This window comes from Curcuma longa, chromosome 5 (genome assembly GCF_044706935.1).
Source record: "Curcuma longa cultivar G26 ecotype Majalengka, Jawa Barat chromosome 5, ITB_CL_G26_1.1, whole genome shotgun sequence".
NCBI classification, from domain to species: domain Eukaryota; kingdom Viridiplantae; phylum Streptophyta; class Magnoliopsida; order Zingiberales; family Zingiberaceae; genus Curcuma; species Curcuma longa.
In genome coordinates this window covers 10986956-11004941 of record NC_133865.1, presented here as the reverse complement: position 1 = coordinate 11004941, position 17986 = coordinate 10986956, and the positions used below count along the sequence as shown (strand labels likewise).

The following is a 17986-nucleotide window of genomic DNA, read 5'->3' as shown; positions in this document are numbered from 1 at the left end:
GATTTTGTAATAGCATATGAACTTATACTAGTTAATATATTTTTTAAGAAAAGAGAACATTTAGTCATATTCAAAAATGGAAGTAATAAGTCCCAAATTTACTTTCTTATTATTACGAAGAAAAATAAAAAATTTCTAAAGATTGTAAGCTCATCCTTAAAGAAAACTTAACTACCCAATATAAATTAATAGTAGTAGATATGCGCATCAAACAAAGTATCAATAGAAGAAAAACATACATAACTCCTTGAATCGAGTGGTGGAAGTTAAAAGATTGGAAGCAAAACATATTTAAAGAGATGGCAGGAGTACAAATATTAAAAGAAATACATGACTACTCGAATACAACATAGGATAAAATAGCATTAAAGTTGAAAATGATAATCAAGAATGTAGTCAATGAGTCAAAGGGCGTGCACTACTAAATGAAGAATCTTAGTGTTAGAATGAGAAAGTGAAGGAAAAAAAGAATAGCCTATAAGGCATGCTACACTTGTAAAAACAAGAAAAACATTAAAAAGTATACAATAGCTAAGAATGAAATTTTTAAACGCTTAAAAGGACATTTATAGAATAACTAAAGTTAAAGAGAGAAAGACAAGATATCTTATCCAAATAAGATACATTAAAAATGAATGAATTGGACACTACTAAAGGATGAGGAAATAAATGAGCGATGGAAGAGGTATTCTTTTTTATGAAAGAGTAGATGACCTACTTTACTTAGATAATTTAAGTAGGTCATAGCTCTCCAAGCAACCAAAGCGTTTTCCATAAAGATAGAATTACATCAAATATCAACTCCAAGTCTCTATCTCTTTAACTCATTGGACATATCTAAGACACGAAATCACGGTGCATGTTTGCAAATGATATTGTTTTGGTAGATGAGACACATGAGGAAGTAAATGTTAAACTCGAATCTTGGCGAGAAACGTTGAAAGTGAAACTTTTAGATGACTTATATAGAATACAAATAAGATGGTTGAAATGGAGGAGTGTCAAGTGTGGTGCACGAAGCTCCCACCAATGCAGAATCTCGAAGAAGGGTTAATTGTACGCAGTCTTACCTTGCATTTTGCAAGAGGTTGTTTCTACGACTCGACCCCGTGATCTCAAGATCAAGTGTTCTTTGTGATCGTAAAGTACTTTTAAAACTTAAAGGAAGTTCTACAAAATGACAACTAGATGTACTATGTTATATGGAACTAAATGTTCGACTAAGACTCGAACACATAAGCAAAAGATGAGAGTCGCAAAGGATCCATATAGTCGACCCCACTTAATGAGATAATACTTGGTTGTTGTTGTATGTTATACATTAATTTATTTATATTTTTTAATAATAATAATAATATAAATTTATATATTATAATTATAATAATTAATTACCTATTTGCTAAATTAATTATTAATTTATCATATGTGTGTTTATATAGTTATAATTACAATATAACTAGATATATATATATATATGTTAAATATTGAGATAAAAAGTTTATAATTAGATATATAACACTTATATAATAGTATATATCACTGTTATATACATTATATATATATATTGATTTTGATATATGTTAACCATCGCCCACCTCTTCATTTCTTTGATTGTTTGCTTTGATGTAAGTTTAATCGACTACAATTTCTCCATTGATTCAATTCCTACTATTGCGCTCAGAAGGACAAGAATGCATATCCTCGCGAGTTGTCAACACAATCATGCCGGTAGGGTACCGATAGCAGTCCCGTGGGACAAGGATGCATATCCTCGTTGTTAGTGAGAGCCCTAGAGCCAATCATATGATGATTGTTGTCATTGTATCATACTTCTATTTATAAAGGCATTTCATTGTGGTTATTATACTTACTTGTATTGGTGCCAAATAACTAAGTATAGTAGCGTCCTTGAATAGAGCATTCATATCTATATCAATCGATTAGTTGAATCGATAGTGAGATGATATAGAGAACACTACTCTAAATAATTCTTAGTCAAGTATTAACATTCAGGGACAATGTTAATGCGATGAGACTAATATGTAGGTCGACTCGATGACTTGATCTCACAAGTCATGGATATGAGATTAGACCCGACCACGGGCCGGGTCCAGCCCGGACCCGGCCCGGACCCGGCCCGGGTCAACGGGCCAACGGGCCAGTTGGCCCGGTTGACCCGGTTAGCCGGGCCGGTTACGGTTCAAGCCCATTGGAACCGGCGGACTGGGTTAACCGGCGGGTTGAACCGCCGGTTCCAACAGTAACAGCCGGTTTGGTTTTTTTTTTAATTTTATGATTTATTTTAACTTTAATACATTTGTATATATTATCAATACATTTTTATATAAAATATATTTATTTTTATTTAATTAAATTATAATTTAACACGTCGATGTTGGGGATCAAACTAGGACATCCCGGGACACAAGCGCATATACTCACCACTGTTCTACAATGCCTTTTGTTTATAAAATTAATATAATTATATATATACTATATTTATATTTATTTAATTCAAGTCAATTTTAAGACCCCGTTGATGGAGAACGAACACGCAATTCTCACCGATCAAAGACGTAGACACTCACTACTGTACCCCAATGACTTTTATACATAATTTCAATACGATATTATATATAATATAATTATTTCAAATATATTATAGTACGCGATTGGTGGGGATCAAACCCGAGAGTTCCGCATGAGAAATGGATACAGAGACCACTATACTACAACATTTTTATTAAACTTATTCAATAAATTGATTTATATATTTATTTCAAAATTATATTTACATGCCGTTAGTGAGGATCGAACCAGAGAAAGGAATACGCACCATTAAACTATATCAACTTTTCTCTCTTTTTTCAATATTTCTTTTATATAAATTTTAAATTTTAAATTTTTTAATATAATAATCTTGAACCGTCGCGAATCGTCGCGAACCGTGAACCGAACCGTGAACCGGCGGTTCCGAACCGTGAACCGTAACCGTCTTGGGCGGTTAAGGTTAAGGGTCGACCTGCCATGAACCGTCGAACCGGCGGTTCCGAACCGTCGAACCGTCGGTTCTGAACCGTGGTCGGGTCTATATCAAGTTGACACATGGGTATGCATTGGAGAATGTATACTGAATGGCCCGCCATGAGAAAGTATCATGGATCGTTATATGAGTGTCATATACTTTCTCATGTGGCTATTAGTATGACTATTAGTCCTTGGACCTGAAGTCATCATGGTTCCCTACATAAGGAGTTACTTACTTTGACTTTGTCAAACGTCACCCGTAACTGGGTGGACTATAAAGGCGATTACTGGTGGTCACATATTGTGAAGAGTCACAATTAGTAGTCAACAATTAGTAGTCACAATGGTGATGTTGGATCTCAACATTCTTGTAACTTGGGTAGTAGTGATATGTTGCTAGATACCGCTCACTACTTATGTTTCTAAATGAGTTTAGGAGCATTGCCAACGTTACAAGAACCTATAGGGTCACACACAAAGGGCAATTAGGTGGAGATTAGGTTCATATGATGAACCAAGAGGATTAGATTCATGTGATGAATCAAATTGGATTAAGTGTAATCCAAACTAGACTAGTTGAATTGATTAGATCAACCTTGGGAGATTAGAAGTCAAGTTTGACTTGACTTGAGAAGGAAGACTTAATGGTCAAGTTTGACTTGACTTGATGGTCAAGTTTGACTTGACTTTATGCCACATCATGGTTAAGATTGACTTGACTTTATGTCATGTCATGGTCAAGGTTGACTTGACTTTATGCTATGTCATGACAAGTTTGACTTGACTCATGCCACCTCATGGTCAATGTTTGACTTGACCAAGTTGAGATGGCATAAATGGTGGCCAATGATGATGCTCCACATCATCAAGGGTTGTCACATCATGGGGGTTACAAAGGGGGTTTGTAACTCATGGCATTGATTGGGAGGTTTGTAACTTCCCATTCCTTAATGTGGCCGGCCACATGAAGTTGTGTAGAGGGAATTCATTTTCTCATTCACTCTCATTCAAGCCTTCTTCCTCCTCTTGAGTTCTCTTCTCCCTCTCCTCTAGCTCTTGGCCGAAACTTCTTGGTGCTAGCACACTTGTGGTTTCGGTTCTCCACTATTTTGTTCGTGTGGATACTTGTAGAGGAGCGGCACTTGACGCTCTCGAGATCCGGCACCGTTTGGACAAGCGGGATACGCGAAGGGCACGCACCGAGGGTAATCTCCTTTTTCATGTAGATCTAAAGTAGATCTAGGAATAGAAAAACAAGTATGTGATAATCTTTTGTTTTCGCATGGATCCGGTGGCTTGAGGTTTCGGGGTTTCCGCAATGCAAAAAGCAGTTTTTACGGCCCAAAAACCCAACACTCGTGTGTTGTCAGCACAATCATGCCGATAGGGTACCGATAGCGATCCCGTGCCGGAACGGTCAAATAAATATAAGAAGGCACACAGCCCATCCTGTGGGATGATAATGCAGCAAAAGAGATGCAGAATAGAGATCGCAGCTACCTTCAAATAAATATGATTTCCATCTCTTTGCATCAGTAAGCATAAGTATACATGATTCGTGTGGATATAAGTATGTGATATGTTTATATAAATAGGGTGAATAATATAGCGTTTCAATGATATATAAGAAATTAAAAGTAGTGGAGATAGATATTATTATCTCAACACCAAATTTACAAGTTTAACTCCATGTCCTCAAAATTGGTACAAGAAGTATGTGTCACCTGCTCTGTACACATAGGGATCCTAGTCCTATATTTCAAAATTGTTGGCAATACAAATCTAATAGAGGTGGGTGTACCTGCATCAAATATGAAGCCAGAATTGGCGTCACTCATATGCAAGCAACAAAGTAGTACATGCAATGTATGCCACTTGGGTCTTAGAGCTACCAATGACCTATGCAACGATGTCATCAAATGATGAGATCCTAAATTTCCATGGAGAAAAGTATGAACCGCCACGAACCCTTTTGCAAGAGCTTTCCCAAAGCAGGATTGCCGTTGACATAAGAGACAAACTTAAGGAGATAACAGGTTAGCAGATATGAGTTTCAGATATACAAAGAAGATTTGGGAAAAAAAACAAAAAAAAAGTTTCCATGATATTATTTAGTGAAGACAGATTAATTTTTCATGATAATCACATTGTATTTTTGAATTCATATTTAATAATCTCAAATTTTTGCTCGTGTATCGCACAGGTGTTTGTGCTAGTAGCTTCAGAATTCAACATTTTCAAGACAGAAATAGCTGATGACGTGAAAACAGAACTTTTAAAAACATACAAGGGTAAAACAAATGTAAATAGATGAATACAGTATATACACACAAGCTACAATATCTGTAATCTAAACAGAAGTAATAGAGTGCATTAAAAATTATATAAAGATTCTGTTAACCCCCCGCAGTTTCCCTACTTTTTTTATTTTGCCCCTCCGTAGTTTAAAATATTATGTGTTGCCCATATAGTTCGTAAGATAGTAACAAAATACCTTGTAATCTTAAGGATCTTTCTTCTCCCACGCAATAGCTGAGTGATATTCAACAAATTATTTAAATGGTTATATTAATTGGGAAGAATGAGATTAGGGTTTTGTTCCATAAAGATCCCATTCCTTTAATCCAGCATCTTGCATTATCAGCGTATGACAAGAAAGTCGAATGGCACATACAATAGAAAATTCCCAAGCAACCAAATTATACCAAGTAACCAAATCACAGAAAAAGAACAAGGAGGACGAGGAGAAGAGGTAAGGAAACTCTTTCAACCATATCTATGCAAGAGGAATGAAGTATTTTTTTAGACTTGAACTCATTTGATAAGAGGTCATGATAAGATGTAGACATAAAACCGTTGAGAAAACAAAAGAAGGGTAGAAAGATTTAGGAAGCACATTCAATAATACTTATAAGATGAAATTACAATTTCATCTCCCGCTCAGACTTGTCACACGTGCAGCATGTGGATGAACAGAGTCCTCCCTATTAGTGTTGATGGAGGGAGAGGTTAATTTATTTCTATTTTGTTATGGAAGGTAAACACAATCTTCTAAACTATGTGGCAAAAAGAAAAGCTAATGAAATTTTCTCTAAAATTTAACAAATGTTTCTAAGTTGAAAACAGATGTAAACATAGCAAACATCAGGCATTATAACAAAACTAACCCTTTGATACAAAGTCATGCCAGGAGTACTGCAGATTTGTCATATCAACAATTGCTCTGGTAGGCTCAACTAGTGGCTTAATCTACAAAATTAAAAAAAAAAACTGCCAATGTATCAGAGAAATCAGAAGGGAAGATAAGCAAGGAACAGGAAGGATGCAAAACCGTAAACTATCACTTGCTAGAAACAACAAAGATTGACAAATGTAAATCTGCTTGCCTGGAGATAATACGCAAACACAAACTTGCAGGCAAGGATGATCAGCCAGAAAAAAACATATCTGTTACACAAGCAAATAATTAAAGAGAAAGGGAGGAAAAAACAATATACACAGAACACAAAAGCCATGCAGAATATGCACAGAAATCAATCTAACTAAGAGGAAAAGTTCACATTGGTATTACAATATTCCTCATGCCCAGTTTAGGATGATGCCTAAATAAAATTCTATAAATTCATCATTGGCTCTACATATCAACAGTCAGTTTCCTTGTATGTTACCACCAATTCCAAATCGGATTCTAGAATATAAACTATTTGTACTCAAAAAAAATCAACAACAATACACAATACTATGCTACCACAAAATTACCGGGCAAAGTCACTTGTCTTCTCAAACAGCCCACGCCCAACAAAATACCTCTCCTGAAGTTAATAATTCAAATAATAATGTAAGAATACTTATCCTTAGGGTTAAAAAGTAAATCATTATTCAATAAGTAAATAAAATTACTTGGTAAATCCATTTGAAGAACTGGAAGAAAGGCCATCTGTCTGATAAATCTGATAGAGAATGACATGCTGGAATCTTGACTATAGTTGCAAACGTTAGACGAACAGCGGCATAAACACCCAAAACAAGGATGTATATGCGAAAGTAGGTTGAATCTGAGTTTGCTTTATTTCTTTCATCCAAAACATTCCTGAATTTGGATAAGTCAAAAAAAAGTATGAGGAATTTCTAATTCTTGACTTTAAGAAAGAATGACGTGTATTTTCATTCAACTCACACATAAAGATATGTCAGAAATGCAGTACTGCAGCCAAACAAGACAAATCTTATAAACAATCTTGAGATAGCAAAGCCTCTAGTCGTACGATATGCCCCAAACATGAGTAGAACATCCAAACAGCCTGAATGATAAGTGATGGACAGACAAAGGCAATGTAAGAATCAAAACTTATAAAAAAAAACCTTAAAAATATATACTACAACTTGATAGAGTCATAAAATTGAGCTTCTGATAAATTGTGAAAACTGCAAAAATCACACGAATTGGTAAGAATGTAAAACAGTCACGTACTCTCAATGAAGAGCAAGATAAAAAATGCTGGTCCAACACTAAGTACTACTTTAAAGGAATTCAAATTGATGTGCCCATCATGGAAAGCTATAATTGCCAACACCTGCATAAATTCATAGCATATTCTGGATAACATCTATCATACAGCTGGAAAACAACAAACTGGAAGAAACCATTGAAAGAATTATTTTAAACCTGGAACATTAAGAAAAGGAAAATCCATAGTCGATGAAAACTGCGATACAAGTGCAGAAATGTCCGGTGCTCAACAAAGCCAGTTTTCCCTGTCTGCAAAAGCAAGGGTCACAAATAGTAGGCATATTATAACAGATTTGCATAAGTATAAAGGATCCTTTAACACTGCAAAGTGCACAAAATAGAAAAACATCACAGGTGAAATCATTTCAAAACTTGTATCTTAATGATATTTCATAAAAGAAATAAGACTAACCAACACCTCAAGTCATAAAACAGCATAGATGACTAAACTTTTGCCGGCATATAAGAAGATAATGGAGTGCAGATGCCAAATTGTTAAATAAAAAGAAAGCCATGAAGAAAAGGATTTTTTTAAAAGAATCTATAATACTGATAAAAGCTTGGGGGAAGAACAAATAGGTATTGAGATAATGAAAGAACAAAATTTACAGATAAAGATCAACTGCACATTAATGAACTACCACATAAAATTATAAACTTAATATCAAGCCAGTTGACAATAGCATCAAAGCTGCAATTTGTTGAAAAATAAGCTAATTGAATTGAGACATTTAGAGCTTACCCTCTTCCGGTTGTTTGGCTTTAGTAGAAATGGTGACTCCTTTCTTAGCGGCCAGCTCAACTCAAAGCAAGAAGGTGACCTACATGTTAGTAGGATTAAGTACTAACAAGGCAGCAAAAAACAGTTCTAATAAACCAAAGTGACTAAGAGTACCAAAAAAATTCATTGAAATCATCATAATTCCTCCAAGCAGAGTGAGCAGCTTTTCCATTATTGTTTCTGTCAGCTTCCTGAAAATTGGCAGAGAAATTAGTAAACAAGGGAATTTAGACAACCATTATTTTTTTTGTAATGATGATTCAATCTGAAGGATCTGAAGCATATTAAAGAGATAAAGCTACCTAACGTGCCACCGTTTCACACAGCACACTTATAATAAATAGAACACATCATGTAAAGAGATTTTTATTCCCCGTAATTTTTTGGATAAGCTTTCTTAAACATGACAGTAAACAACTAATAGAGACAAATAATGAAGAATAACAAAAGAATTTGAATCCCTTTCTTGTCACAATAATCTCCTAGGAGATGAAATAATAGATAGAGAATCCAAAAAAAAAAAATGTCATCAATCTACTATCTCATTTTCAAATTTTAGACATAATTGGGAGTTATGGCTTTTCAACAGATCCAACTTCGTGCCTCTCCTCTTCGCTGCGAATACTCGAGTTATAAACCTCATTGGTAAAGTTTTTATATTCCAGATCAAAACAAATAAAATATCCTGTATACTTTCAATAGGATGCAATGGAAATATAATTATCTCATATTAAAGTATACTTTACGCCCAAGAATGGTTCCTCTTTGCAACATAATCTGGATCTTGCAATAAAATTAGCAAATATCTTCGCTGAATAGCTTGGACTTTGAATTGATCTACTGAGGAGTGATAGTTTGTTCTGAACAAAGCAGGTAGTAGTAAACCAGAAACTATAACTACAAACTACACAAACATATTTAATCTCAAAGGTACAATTGAGAACTAACACGAATAAAGTCCCTGACACTTATGTGAGTACAGGGGTTGTATTTTCCCTCCTTTCTCTCAAAAGAAAGTCCTAAAGCTACTGTAACAGACAAAGATATTCCAGCAATCAAATTCCAAGCATATCTTCAAGCATGTGAAACCCATTCAACTTAAAACTCCTATAGAGCTAATACCCCATCAATAGGATAGTGAAAATTAGTAAATAGTGCCTAGTGACAAGGTAAACATTGTAGCTTAAACTTGAAAGTTACTTCTATGTGAACCCACCGCTTTCATAATATTATATATGGGACATATGACTTGTTCCAAGTATGAAACAGAGCCATCTGAGCAGATACAGCTTTTTGCAGATGAAGCTTCATGTGAATCAAGGATTGCATCCAACTCCTTTGCCATCTGCAGACACAGTAATTCACATATCAATGATTTCAACTTGATCCCAACTAGATTTGAGAGGATCTGGGCGTGCATGTAACTACTTGCAGCCCATAAATAAATTCAAAAGTAAACACAAAAGGAAGTTATACTAAGCATAGGCATATGTCAGATAGTATACCAACAACCGTAAATAGCAAAAGAACATCAAAAAATTGGAAAACTTTCCAAGAAAACATCATGAAGAAGAATCAAACAAACTTACTATGATCATCCTAAAAGGAATAGCAACAACGATGCATCTCAATAAAGTAGTACCAAAAAGAAAAACAAGAATGATACTTACATTATGAAATATGTAGCAAATGCACTCAGGAAGAAAACGGGCATTAGCAGCTTCACCCCATATTAGATAATATAAAGAAATCAAAATGATTTTCCGGTTCTTATTCAATGCTTCTAAGCTGCAAAATAAAGTTAGTCTTCATCAACATTCTGACAATAAAACTAACTTCGAGAAACTACATTTTGGGCATACCTGTTCCAAGCTACCCGAATACCCAAGTATTTACACCATTTAATGTAGTTGTCCAAAACTTTGCGAAGAACTTCAGATATAGCCTTCTCATCAACTTTCTACATTTCAAAATAGTAAAATGAAACGCTCAAATGACCAAATTTATGCACGCAACTTTGAAAGATCAATCTAGTAAGTACGTGCACCAAATATAAGCATAATGCCATTCTCTGCAACAAATTTAATCAGAAGCATTATGGCCATTCCGAGCATATGCAACCGACCAACATCTGTACCAAATTTCGAAAAGAGTAAAGTGAACAGTAAATCATAAATTTCTTAATCTAGGAACTTTTATTGGTGCACAATAAGCATCATTCCGCTATGTTTCCTTTGCTGACCCGTATCACTCAAGACCGGCAGTTTTTATTGTTCCGACACAAGACTGACAACAAGACTTCATTGGCACGCTCGTGCCGATCATACCGCAGCTCGATTCCTTCTATTGATCACACGAGAAGGATCTCAAAGGAGAGGGGCTATAAAAAGAGATGGCCTGGCATTTTATCAGGGAGTGATGACAAATGACTACCAACAACAATAGCAGCAAATAGCTACCAATAGTGGCGGCAGCAAGTGTCAAACTATTGGATATCGAAGCATCGACACAGATAGTCACATAGAGATAATGATTACTAGTTTACAACCTGAGGTGGGAGCTATGGTCGAAAAAGGGAGCATTGATCAAAGGAAGCCATTGTCGACCAAATCACAATCAAAGGCGCAAACGGAGATGCAAAATTACGAGATGAGAGAGATGGAAAGGGTCAAGCCATTAAAATCGTTTTTGATATAAATTAAAATTAATATATGTGCATATATTAATTTACATGTGTTATAATTAATAATATATATACCTGCTATAATTAATATACAATTGATATAATTAATAATAATCTAACAGTTACATAATTGTTATATATATGTATTATATATTTTAATTAATTTGATATGATTAATTAATATATTAATAATGTACTTTTATTATTATTATTATTACAACATGATAAGGCCATGGCTATAACCTCAACAATGAATGAGTATCTATAGTAATTAAATATTAATAAAAACTTTTTTATATAATACATATTTATATTTTAAAAGAAAAAAAAAACACCAAAATCATATTAACATAACACACCCGCCTCATGATATGATACTGAAATAGTATCATCCCAATCAACTACTAAAACTCCAATATCGTTCAAAATTTTAAAGCTTCACAATGCACCATACTTTCAATCTAAAAGAATTGTGCTCAAGGTTGTTTATTAGAGGTCATTAAGCACAAGTCGAGCTTGATCCTTTTAGTAAGCACAATCTATAAAGCAGAGACAAGTTGTTTAGTTTCATAAACTTAAGTTAATAAATGAAATTTAGCAAGTTAATTAAACATGTTATGAATGGTTGTATAAATTCAAATTAAGATTTCAAGAGTTTCTTTATAAAGCTTTAAGAATTTGATTGCTGGTATGTATCATTATGACTACTACTTGTAAAAATCTTCATAAAAATTATTTAAATGGTTCCTTAAGCTTAATAGGTACGAACAATGTGTAGAAAATTAATATTAAAAAAACAGAATTCAGAAGTAAATTCTATCTATTAGAACTTATACCAAACTCGCATAATTAAAATTTATATATGGAATAATCAAATTAATTTGTAAATGAATCTTCAAAACATACTAAATTGTATTAAATACTTAAAATGAGACTATAGAAGATTTCATACAAGAACTTTAGCACAGCTGTTGATGAACAATGTTTATAAGCTTTATTTTGAGCATTGAAAACCGACTTAATTATAGTCATATTCCTCTTTATCTATTAACCAAAGAAAATGTACAAGTTTATCACCTAAAACCTCAGATGACCCTAAAGAGATTTTATGAAGCCAAATACCAAGCCTATCCATGAAGACTTGATTCATTATTCACCCTATCAATATGACATGTAATATGAAAAGAAACCTTCCATAGGTGCTCATGCTGAAGCAAGTTAATGGATGATATTTAAAAGAAGACGATGACCTGTAGAGTTCTATAATGAATATTAGCTTCAGGTTTAACAGATATTGATGCCATTAGTACCTTCCTAGTCTCTAAGCTTACATGATACCTAAGAAAGCTTGGCCACTGAGCTAGAGTCCTAGAGTAGTATTACATCTCATGTAGACAGATGATTCCATAATTCTCTGTAATTTTGATGTGATTCTTTCTCCTCATTGACTACTTAGGAAGCCTAGGTTTGATCCCTAGTTCTCTAACATCTCTTTCTTCCATATTCACACTGCTTGTTCTCTAAGTTTAACAAAGGTTTCACAGCAAAAGTATAAATATCCTGCATCAGATACATGTTAGCAGTTAAAATATGCAATTGAGAAATAAGACAAAAGAATGAAATATGAAACCAATCATATCAACTGAACTAGAAAAGTTTCACAATAAAAGTATAAATATCCTGCATCCTATAGAGTAAGCAATACCCAGAATTCAAGGAAAAAATATTGGAAGATATTGTAAGGTAACAGAGTTACTCACTGGTTCCGTTTCAGAAGATAAGCCTAGCCCAGCCTGAGCATTTGCAAAAGCAAGAATAACATTTTCTCGCTGATTACGGATGTTATCTTTCTGCACAAAGTAGAGGAGTATGTTTAACAAAGCTACCAAATCACTGAGAAATGAAAGGAATTCAATATAAATATTGAAGTGGAGGGTACAATGGCAAATTTGCCCACAGATTAATTCACAGACCATATACATGCCTTCATTATTTATGTCCTGCACATAATTTTCCCATAAGATGTTCAGTGGCACAATGTAACTGCACAAAAGGCATACCATCACAGAATTATTTGGGACAGGATTGGATAGATCTCCTCTAAAATCTGTAAAGGCAGTTCTAATGTGCAGTTAAACTTCTTCTCGTTGTTTCTATTAAAGATTTTTGCTCACAGCTCAATCAATCTGAGGTCAATGTTTGGCATCCCAACAACAATGATGGAGATCTTGACCAGGTTTATGAGATGTTTATGAGGGACCAATATCACTAATGTTGTCTGCTTGAGAAGAATTTAGATCTCTTTTCCCCACTTTTTGTTTTTTCCAAAAGTGGCATAAGAGAGAAATAGAGGGAAAGTGTTAAAAAGATCAGTTTGTATGACTTTGTTGTCATTTTCTTTTATTTCCTCTTGGTTCCCTCCCCTTTCAAGTAAACAAAATCAAGGAAATCCCTCCCCCTCTCTTCTTTCCCCTCTTCCCTACCCCAATGCTCTTCTTTTCTTTCCCCTCTTTCTCTCCCCTCAAGTAGACAAAATCAGTATAGCTAGAACTTAAACTAGAACTTAGGCCAGGAAGTATGAGTCAGCACTGGGAACAAAGAACTACCATAGAGATCCAATACAGGAATTGCATGGAACCCATAACATCAGAACATAGGTTGTTATGATCGTAAAATCCAACAAAAATACCTTTTTGAAATTTATATCTGGCATTTATAATCTATCAATGACCTGTTAGCAAATTGGAATCCACATGTTCAGGTAGAAGTCGATCTGGAGCAAGTCCTGGGGAGATCCACTTCTCCTAGACCTGTGATGATGGGGCACCTTACAGGATCAACTCTTCAAGGGTTTCATCAGGGAAATGAGCTGAAACTAGTGCCCCCCATATTGCACTTCATCACCTACAATAGAAGGGATCACCCGGCATCTGGGGAAGGGGAAGAAGTTTCAAGAGCCACATCTTAGAAGGGGAAGAATGTTTCCCTGCATCCTATGGGCTCTTTACTTGTTCAACAATCCACATGAGTGCATGACTGCTTCTGAGTCCTGGCAGCAGTTCGGAGATGATACTTCAGCATGACATCAACCAGAGAGCCCGGAGAGAAGGTAGTGAGGAACTGTGCAGCTCCAATGGGAGTCTGTGCACTGAAATGTCATCCATTAGTCTCTGGTTGTCAGCGATCATGGAATCAACTACCTATAATCAGGTGATTCTTGTTCCTGATTTCAGCTGGAGCAAAGTGCTAGGGATATTCAAAGTTTTGGGCGTTTTGAAGTTCTTCATGAGGATGCAGGCACTTCAACAATTCTTGAGAAGCTTGAAATGGGGCTCAGCCGATCCTCTGATACTTTGGTAATTTGTGTCATGCACTGTTTTCTCAATTTCTAAATTCTCTTTGTTTTGCGGAAACAAAAACAGCAATTGGACCAGAAAATGCACTTGCATTATAAGGTCACAATTAAACAGATCAAGCAAGTTCAAATTGACGTAACATGAAACCTATTAGTCCGAAAGCACAATGAAGAGTGTAGGAATTAAAATAATAAAAGAATTCTTATCCCAATACAAGATACAAGGTCCTAATTATATAGAGTTAGGGGCATTCTAGGAAATATTTTTACAGCTAATACTCCCTCTCAAATTGGAGTATAGATATTAATCATGCCCAACTTGTTACAAAGATAATCAACTCAGATCCCATTTAAAGCCTTTGTGAAGATGACCCCCAATTGTTCTCCAGTTTTTACATATCCTGTAGTAATCAAGCCTTGTTGAATTTTCTCACGAACAAAATGACAATCAATTCAATGTGCTTAGTCCGCTCATGGAACACGGGATTTGATGCAATGTGAATAGGAGCTTGATTATCACACCATAGTTGATATATCCACATTATTTCACACACAGACTGTGTCATAGTCCTATATTCTGATTCTGCAGTGGATTGTGACACAACCTTTTGCTTTTTACTCTTCCATGATACTAAATTTCCTCCAACAAAAATACAATAATCTGAAGTAGACCTCCTATCCATTTTAGAACTTGCCCAATCTGCATCTGAAAAACATTCAATATGAGTGTGCCCATGATTTTTATATACAATACCTCTTCTAGGTGCGCCCTTCAAGTAATACAAAATTTGCTCTAATGCTGCCCAATGATGAACTGTTGGAGATGACATATACTGACTAATAACACTAACCGAATATGTAATATCTGGACGAGTCAAGGTAAAATAATTCAACTTCCCAACCAACCTTCGATATCTCTCTGGATGTTCAAATAATTCTCCATCTACTGTAAGGTCCACGTTCTGAGTTATCGGAGTACTACAAGGTTTTGTCCCTAATTTTCCTGTCTCAGTTAATAAATCAAGAACATATTTCCTCTGAGATAGAAATATACCATTTTTACTCCTCATAACTTCAACACCTAAGAAATACTTTAGCACTCCTAAATCTTTTGTATGAAACTGAGTGAGAATGAAAGATTTGAGAGATAAAATTCCCGTGATATCACTTCCAGTGATAAGAATATCATCCACATACACAACAAACAGAATAACACCAACTCCTGACTGCTTGTAGAACACAGAATGATCAGACTTGCTTTTCTTCATACCAAACTTTTAAATAACCTGACTAAATTTTCCAAACCAAGCACGATGACTTTGTTTCAAACCATACAAAGATTTTTGAAGACGACAAACTCGCCCCATCTCCCCCTGAGCAACAAAACCAGGACGTTGCTCCATATACACCTCCTCTTGAAGATCACCATGAAGAAAAGCATGCTTGATATCAAATTTATGTAAAGGCAAATAATGAGTAGCAGCAAGAGAAATAAATAATCGAACAGATGTCAACTTTGCAACAGGAGAAAAAGTATCAGAATAATCCACACCATAGGTTTGAGCATAACTCTTAGCAACAAGACGAACTTTTAGTTTGGCAATTGACCCATCTGGATTGACTTTAACATTGAATATCCATTTGCATCCAATAACTTGTTTTCCTGGAGGTACATCAACCAAGTCCCAAGTACCATTATCATCCAAGGCTTCATTCCCTCTATCATTGCATCTCTCCAACCAGGATGAGATAAAGCCTCACGGGCAGTTTTAGGAACAGAAACAGAGTCAAGTAAAGCAATAAAAGAGCAAGAAGAAGACGACAAGTCATTATTAGAAACAAACGAAGAGATAGGATAAGTACACTGGCATTTACCGTTACGTAATGCAATAGGAAGATCATCATTCGGAGTTGGATCTGATGACGAAGTAGTAGGTGCAGGACATGAATCAAGAGGTTGACGCCTGGAGTATACTTGAACAATAGGAGGCTTGACAAGAGTCGGTTCTGAGACAGGTGTGGAGAATGTGACAGAATATACCAATAACTCATCATCTTCCCTTTGAGAAGTCGGAATATGTGAGGATGAGAAATAAGGTGTGTCTTCCATAAAAGTAACATCAATTGAAACAAGTTATTTATTAATACTAGGACAATAACATCTATAACCTTTTTGAAGACAAGAATAACCAAGGAAGATACACTTCAAAGATTTGAGATCTAATTTAGTGACATGTGGACGAACATCCCGAATAAAACAAATACTACCAAATATCCTAGGGTTAATAGAAAACAATGACTTATTAGGAAACAAAATTTTGTAAGGAATCTCACCATGAAAAACAGAGGATAGCATACGATTAATGAGAAAATATGCAGTAGAAACCGCGTCTGCCCAAAAAGACTTGGGAACATTCATTTGAAATAAAAGAGCTCGTGCAGTTTCAAGAAGATGCCTATTTTTACATTCAGTCAGACCATTATGGGATAGAGTATTAACACAAAAGGTTTCATGATGCATACCATTCTGACTCAAATAAGATTGAAATAGACTGGACGTATATTCCTTGGCATTATCACTTCGTAAAGTACGGATAAACACATTGAACTGAGTGTTAATTTCCGTACAAAAAGTACAAAATAGAGAAAATAACTCAGAACGATTTTTCATTAAATATAATCAAGTTACACGAGAATAATCATCCACAAAAGTGACAAAATACTTAAAATCAGATTCAGACAGTATAGGACAAGGACCCCAAATATCAGAATAAACTAACTCAAAAAGACTAATAGCACATTTATTTATCCTTAGACTCGAACTAAGACGGTGATGTTTCGCAAACTGACATGACTCACAATCTAATGAAGAAACACTACTATATTGTGGGCAAAGCTTCTTGAGCAATGGGAGAGATGGATGTCCTAACCTACAATAAGCCTCACAAGGAGAATTTACACCCGAACAAGCGAGAGATCTTGGAGCAGGTGAATCAAGAATGTAGAGACCTCCATTTTCATGTCCTTTACCAATAGTCTTCTTCGTCAAAAGATCCTGAAATAAACAATGATCGGAAAAAAATAAGATGCAACAGTTAAGATTACGAGTTAATTGATTACAGAAAGTAAATTAAAGAATAAATTAGGTAAATGTAAGACAGAAGATAAAGAAAGCGAAGGAGTGGGATTGATAGTTCCAGACCCACGAACGCAAGATGAAAACCCATCAACTAAGGTAACAATAGGAGTGTTAGATTTGTGCGTGAAAGTAGAAAAGAGATTAAAATTATCTGTCATATGATCTGTGGCACCAGAATCAATGACCCATTTAGAGGATGAGGAAACAAAACATGTATTGTGGTTACCTGAATCAGCAATAGCAATGACAGAGGAAGATGAAGACTTAAGTGATTCCTGATATTGAAAAAATTTGGCAAATTCATCTGCAGAGATAAGCACCGATTTATCAGAGGGGTCTTTAGTGGATGCAATATGAGCCAAATGTTTTTGCTGATTTTTGTACTGAAGCGCTTTCTGCACTCAAACTTTGTATGACCTGGCTTACGACAATAGTTACATATAATACCACTAGAATTTGATGTCCGAGTTTCAACGTCTTGCGAGGCTCCT

At 35.1% G+C, this 17986-nt stretch overlaps 1 protein-coding gene across 1 annotated transcript in view; it reads right to left on the bottom strand.

Moving 5' to 3' along the window:
- LOC141829494 (callose synthase 10) overlaps nucleotides 1–17986 on the bottom strand; it is a 119908-nt gene that overhangs the window by 88032 nt on the left and 13890 nt on the right. The window contains exons 7-19 of the mRNA XM_074716984.1: nucleotides 12762–12851; nucleotides 10181–10278; nucleotides 9989–10106; nucleotides 9535–9663; nucleotides 8433–8509; nucleotides 8280–8358; nucleotides 7694–7786; nucleotides 7499–7601; nucleotides 7205–7328; nucleotides 6928–7117; nucleotides 6787–6839; nucleotides 6414–6474; nucleotides 6195–6276 (exon numbers count right to left, since the gene is read on the bottom strand). Of these exons, the coding sequence (XP_074573085.1) occupies nucleotides 6195–6276; nucleotides 6414–6474; nucleotides 6787–6839; nucleotides 6928–7117; nucleotides 7205–7328; nucleotides 7499–7601; nucleotides 7694–7786; nucleotides 8280–8358; nucleotides 8433–8509; nucleotides 9535–9663; nucleotides 9989–10106; nucleotides 10181–10278; nucleotides 12762–12851 (1297 nt within the window). The remainder of the gene's footprint in view (nucleotides 1–6194; nucleotides 6277–6413; nucleotides 6475–6786; nucleotides 6840–6927; nucleotides 7118–7204; nucleotides 7329–7498; nucleotides 7602–7693; nucleotides 7787–8279; nucleotides 8359–8432; nucleotides 8510–9534; nucleotides 9664–9988; nucleotides 10107–10180; nucleotides 10279–12761; nucleotides 12852–17986) is intronic.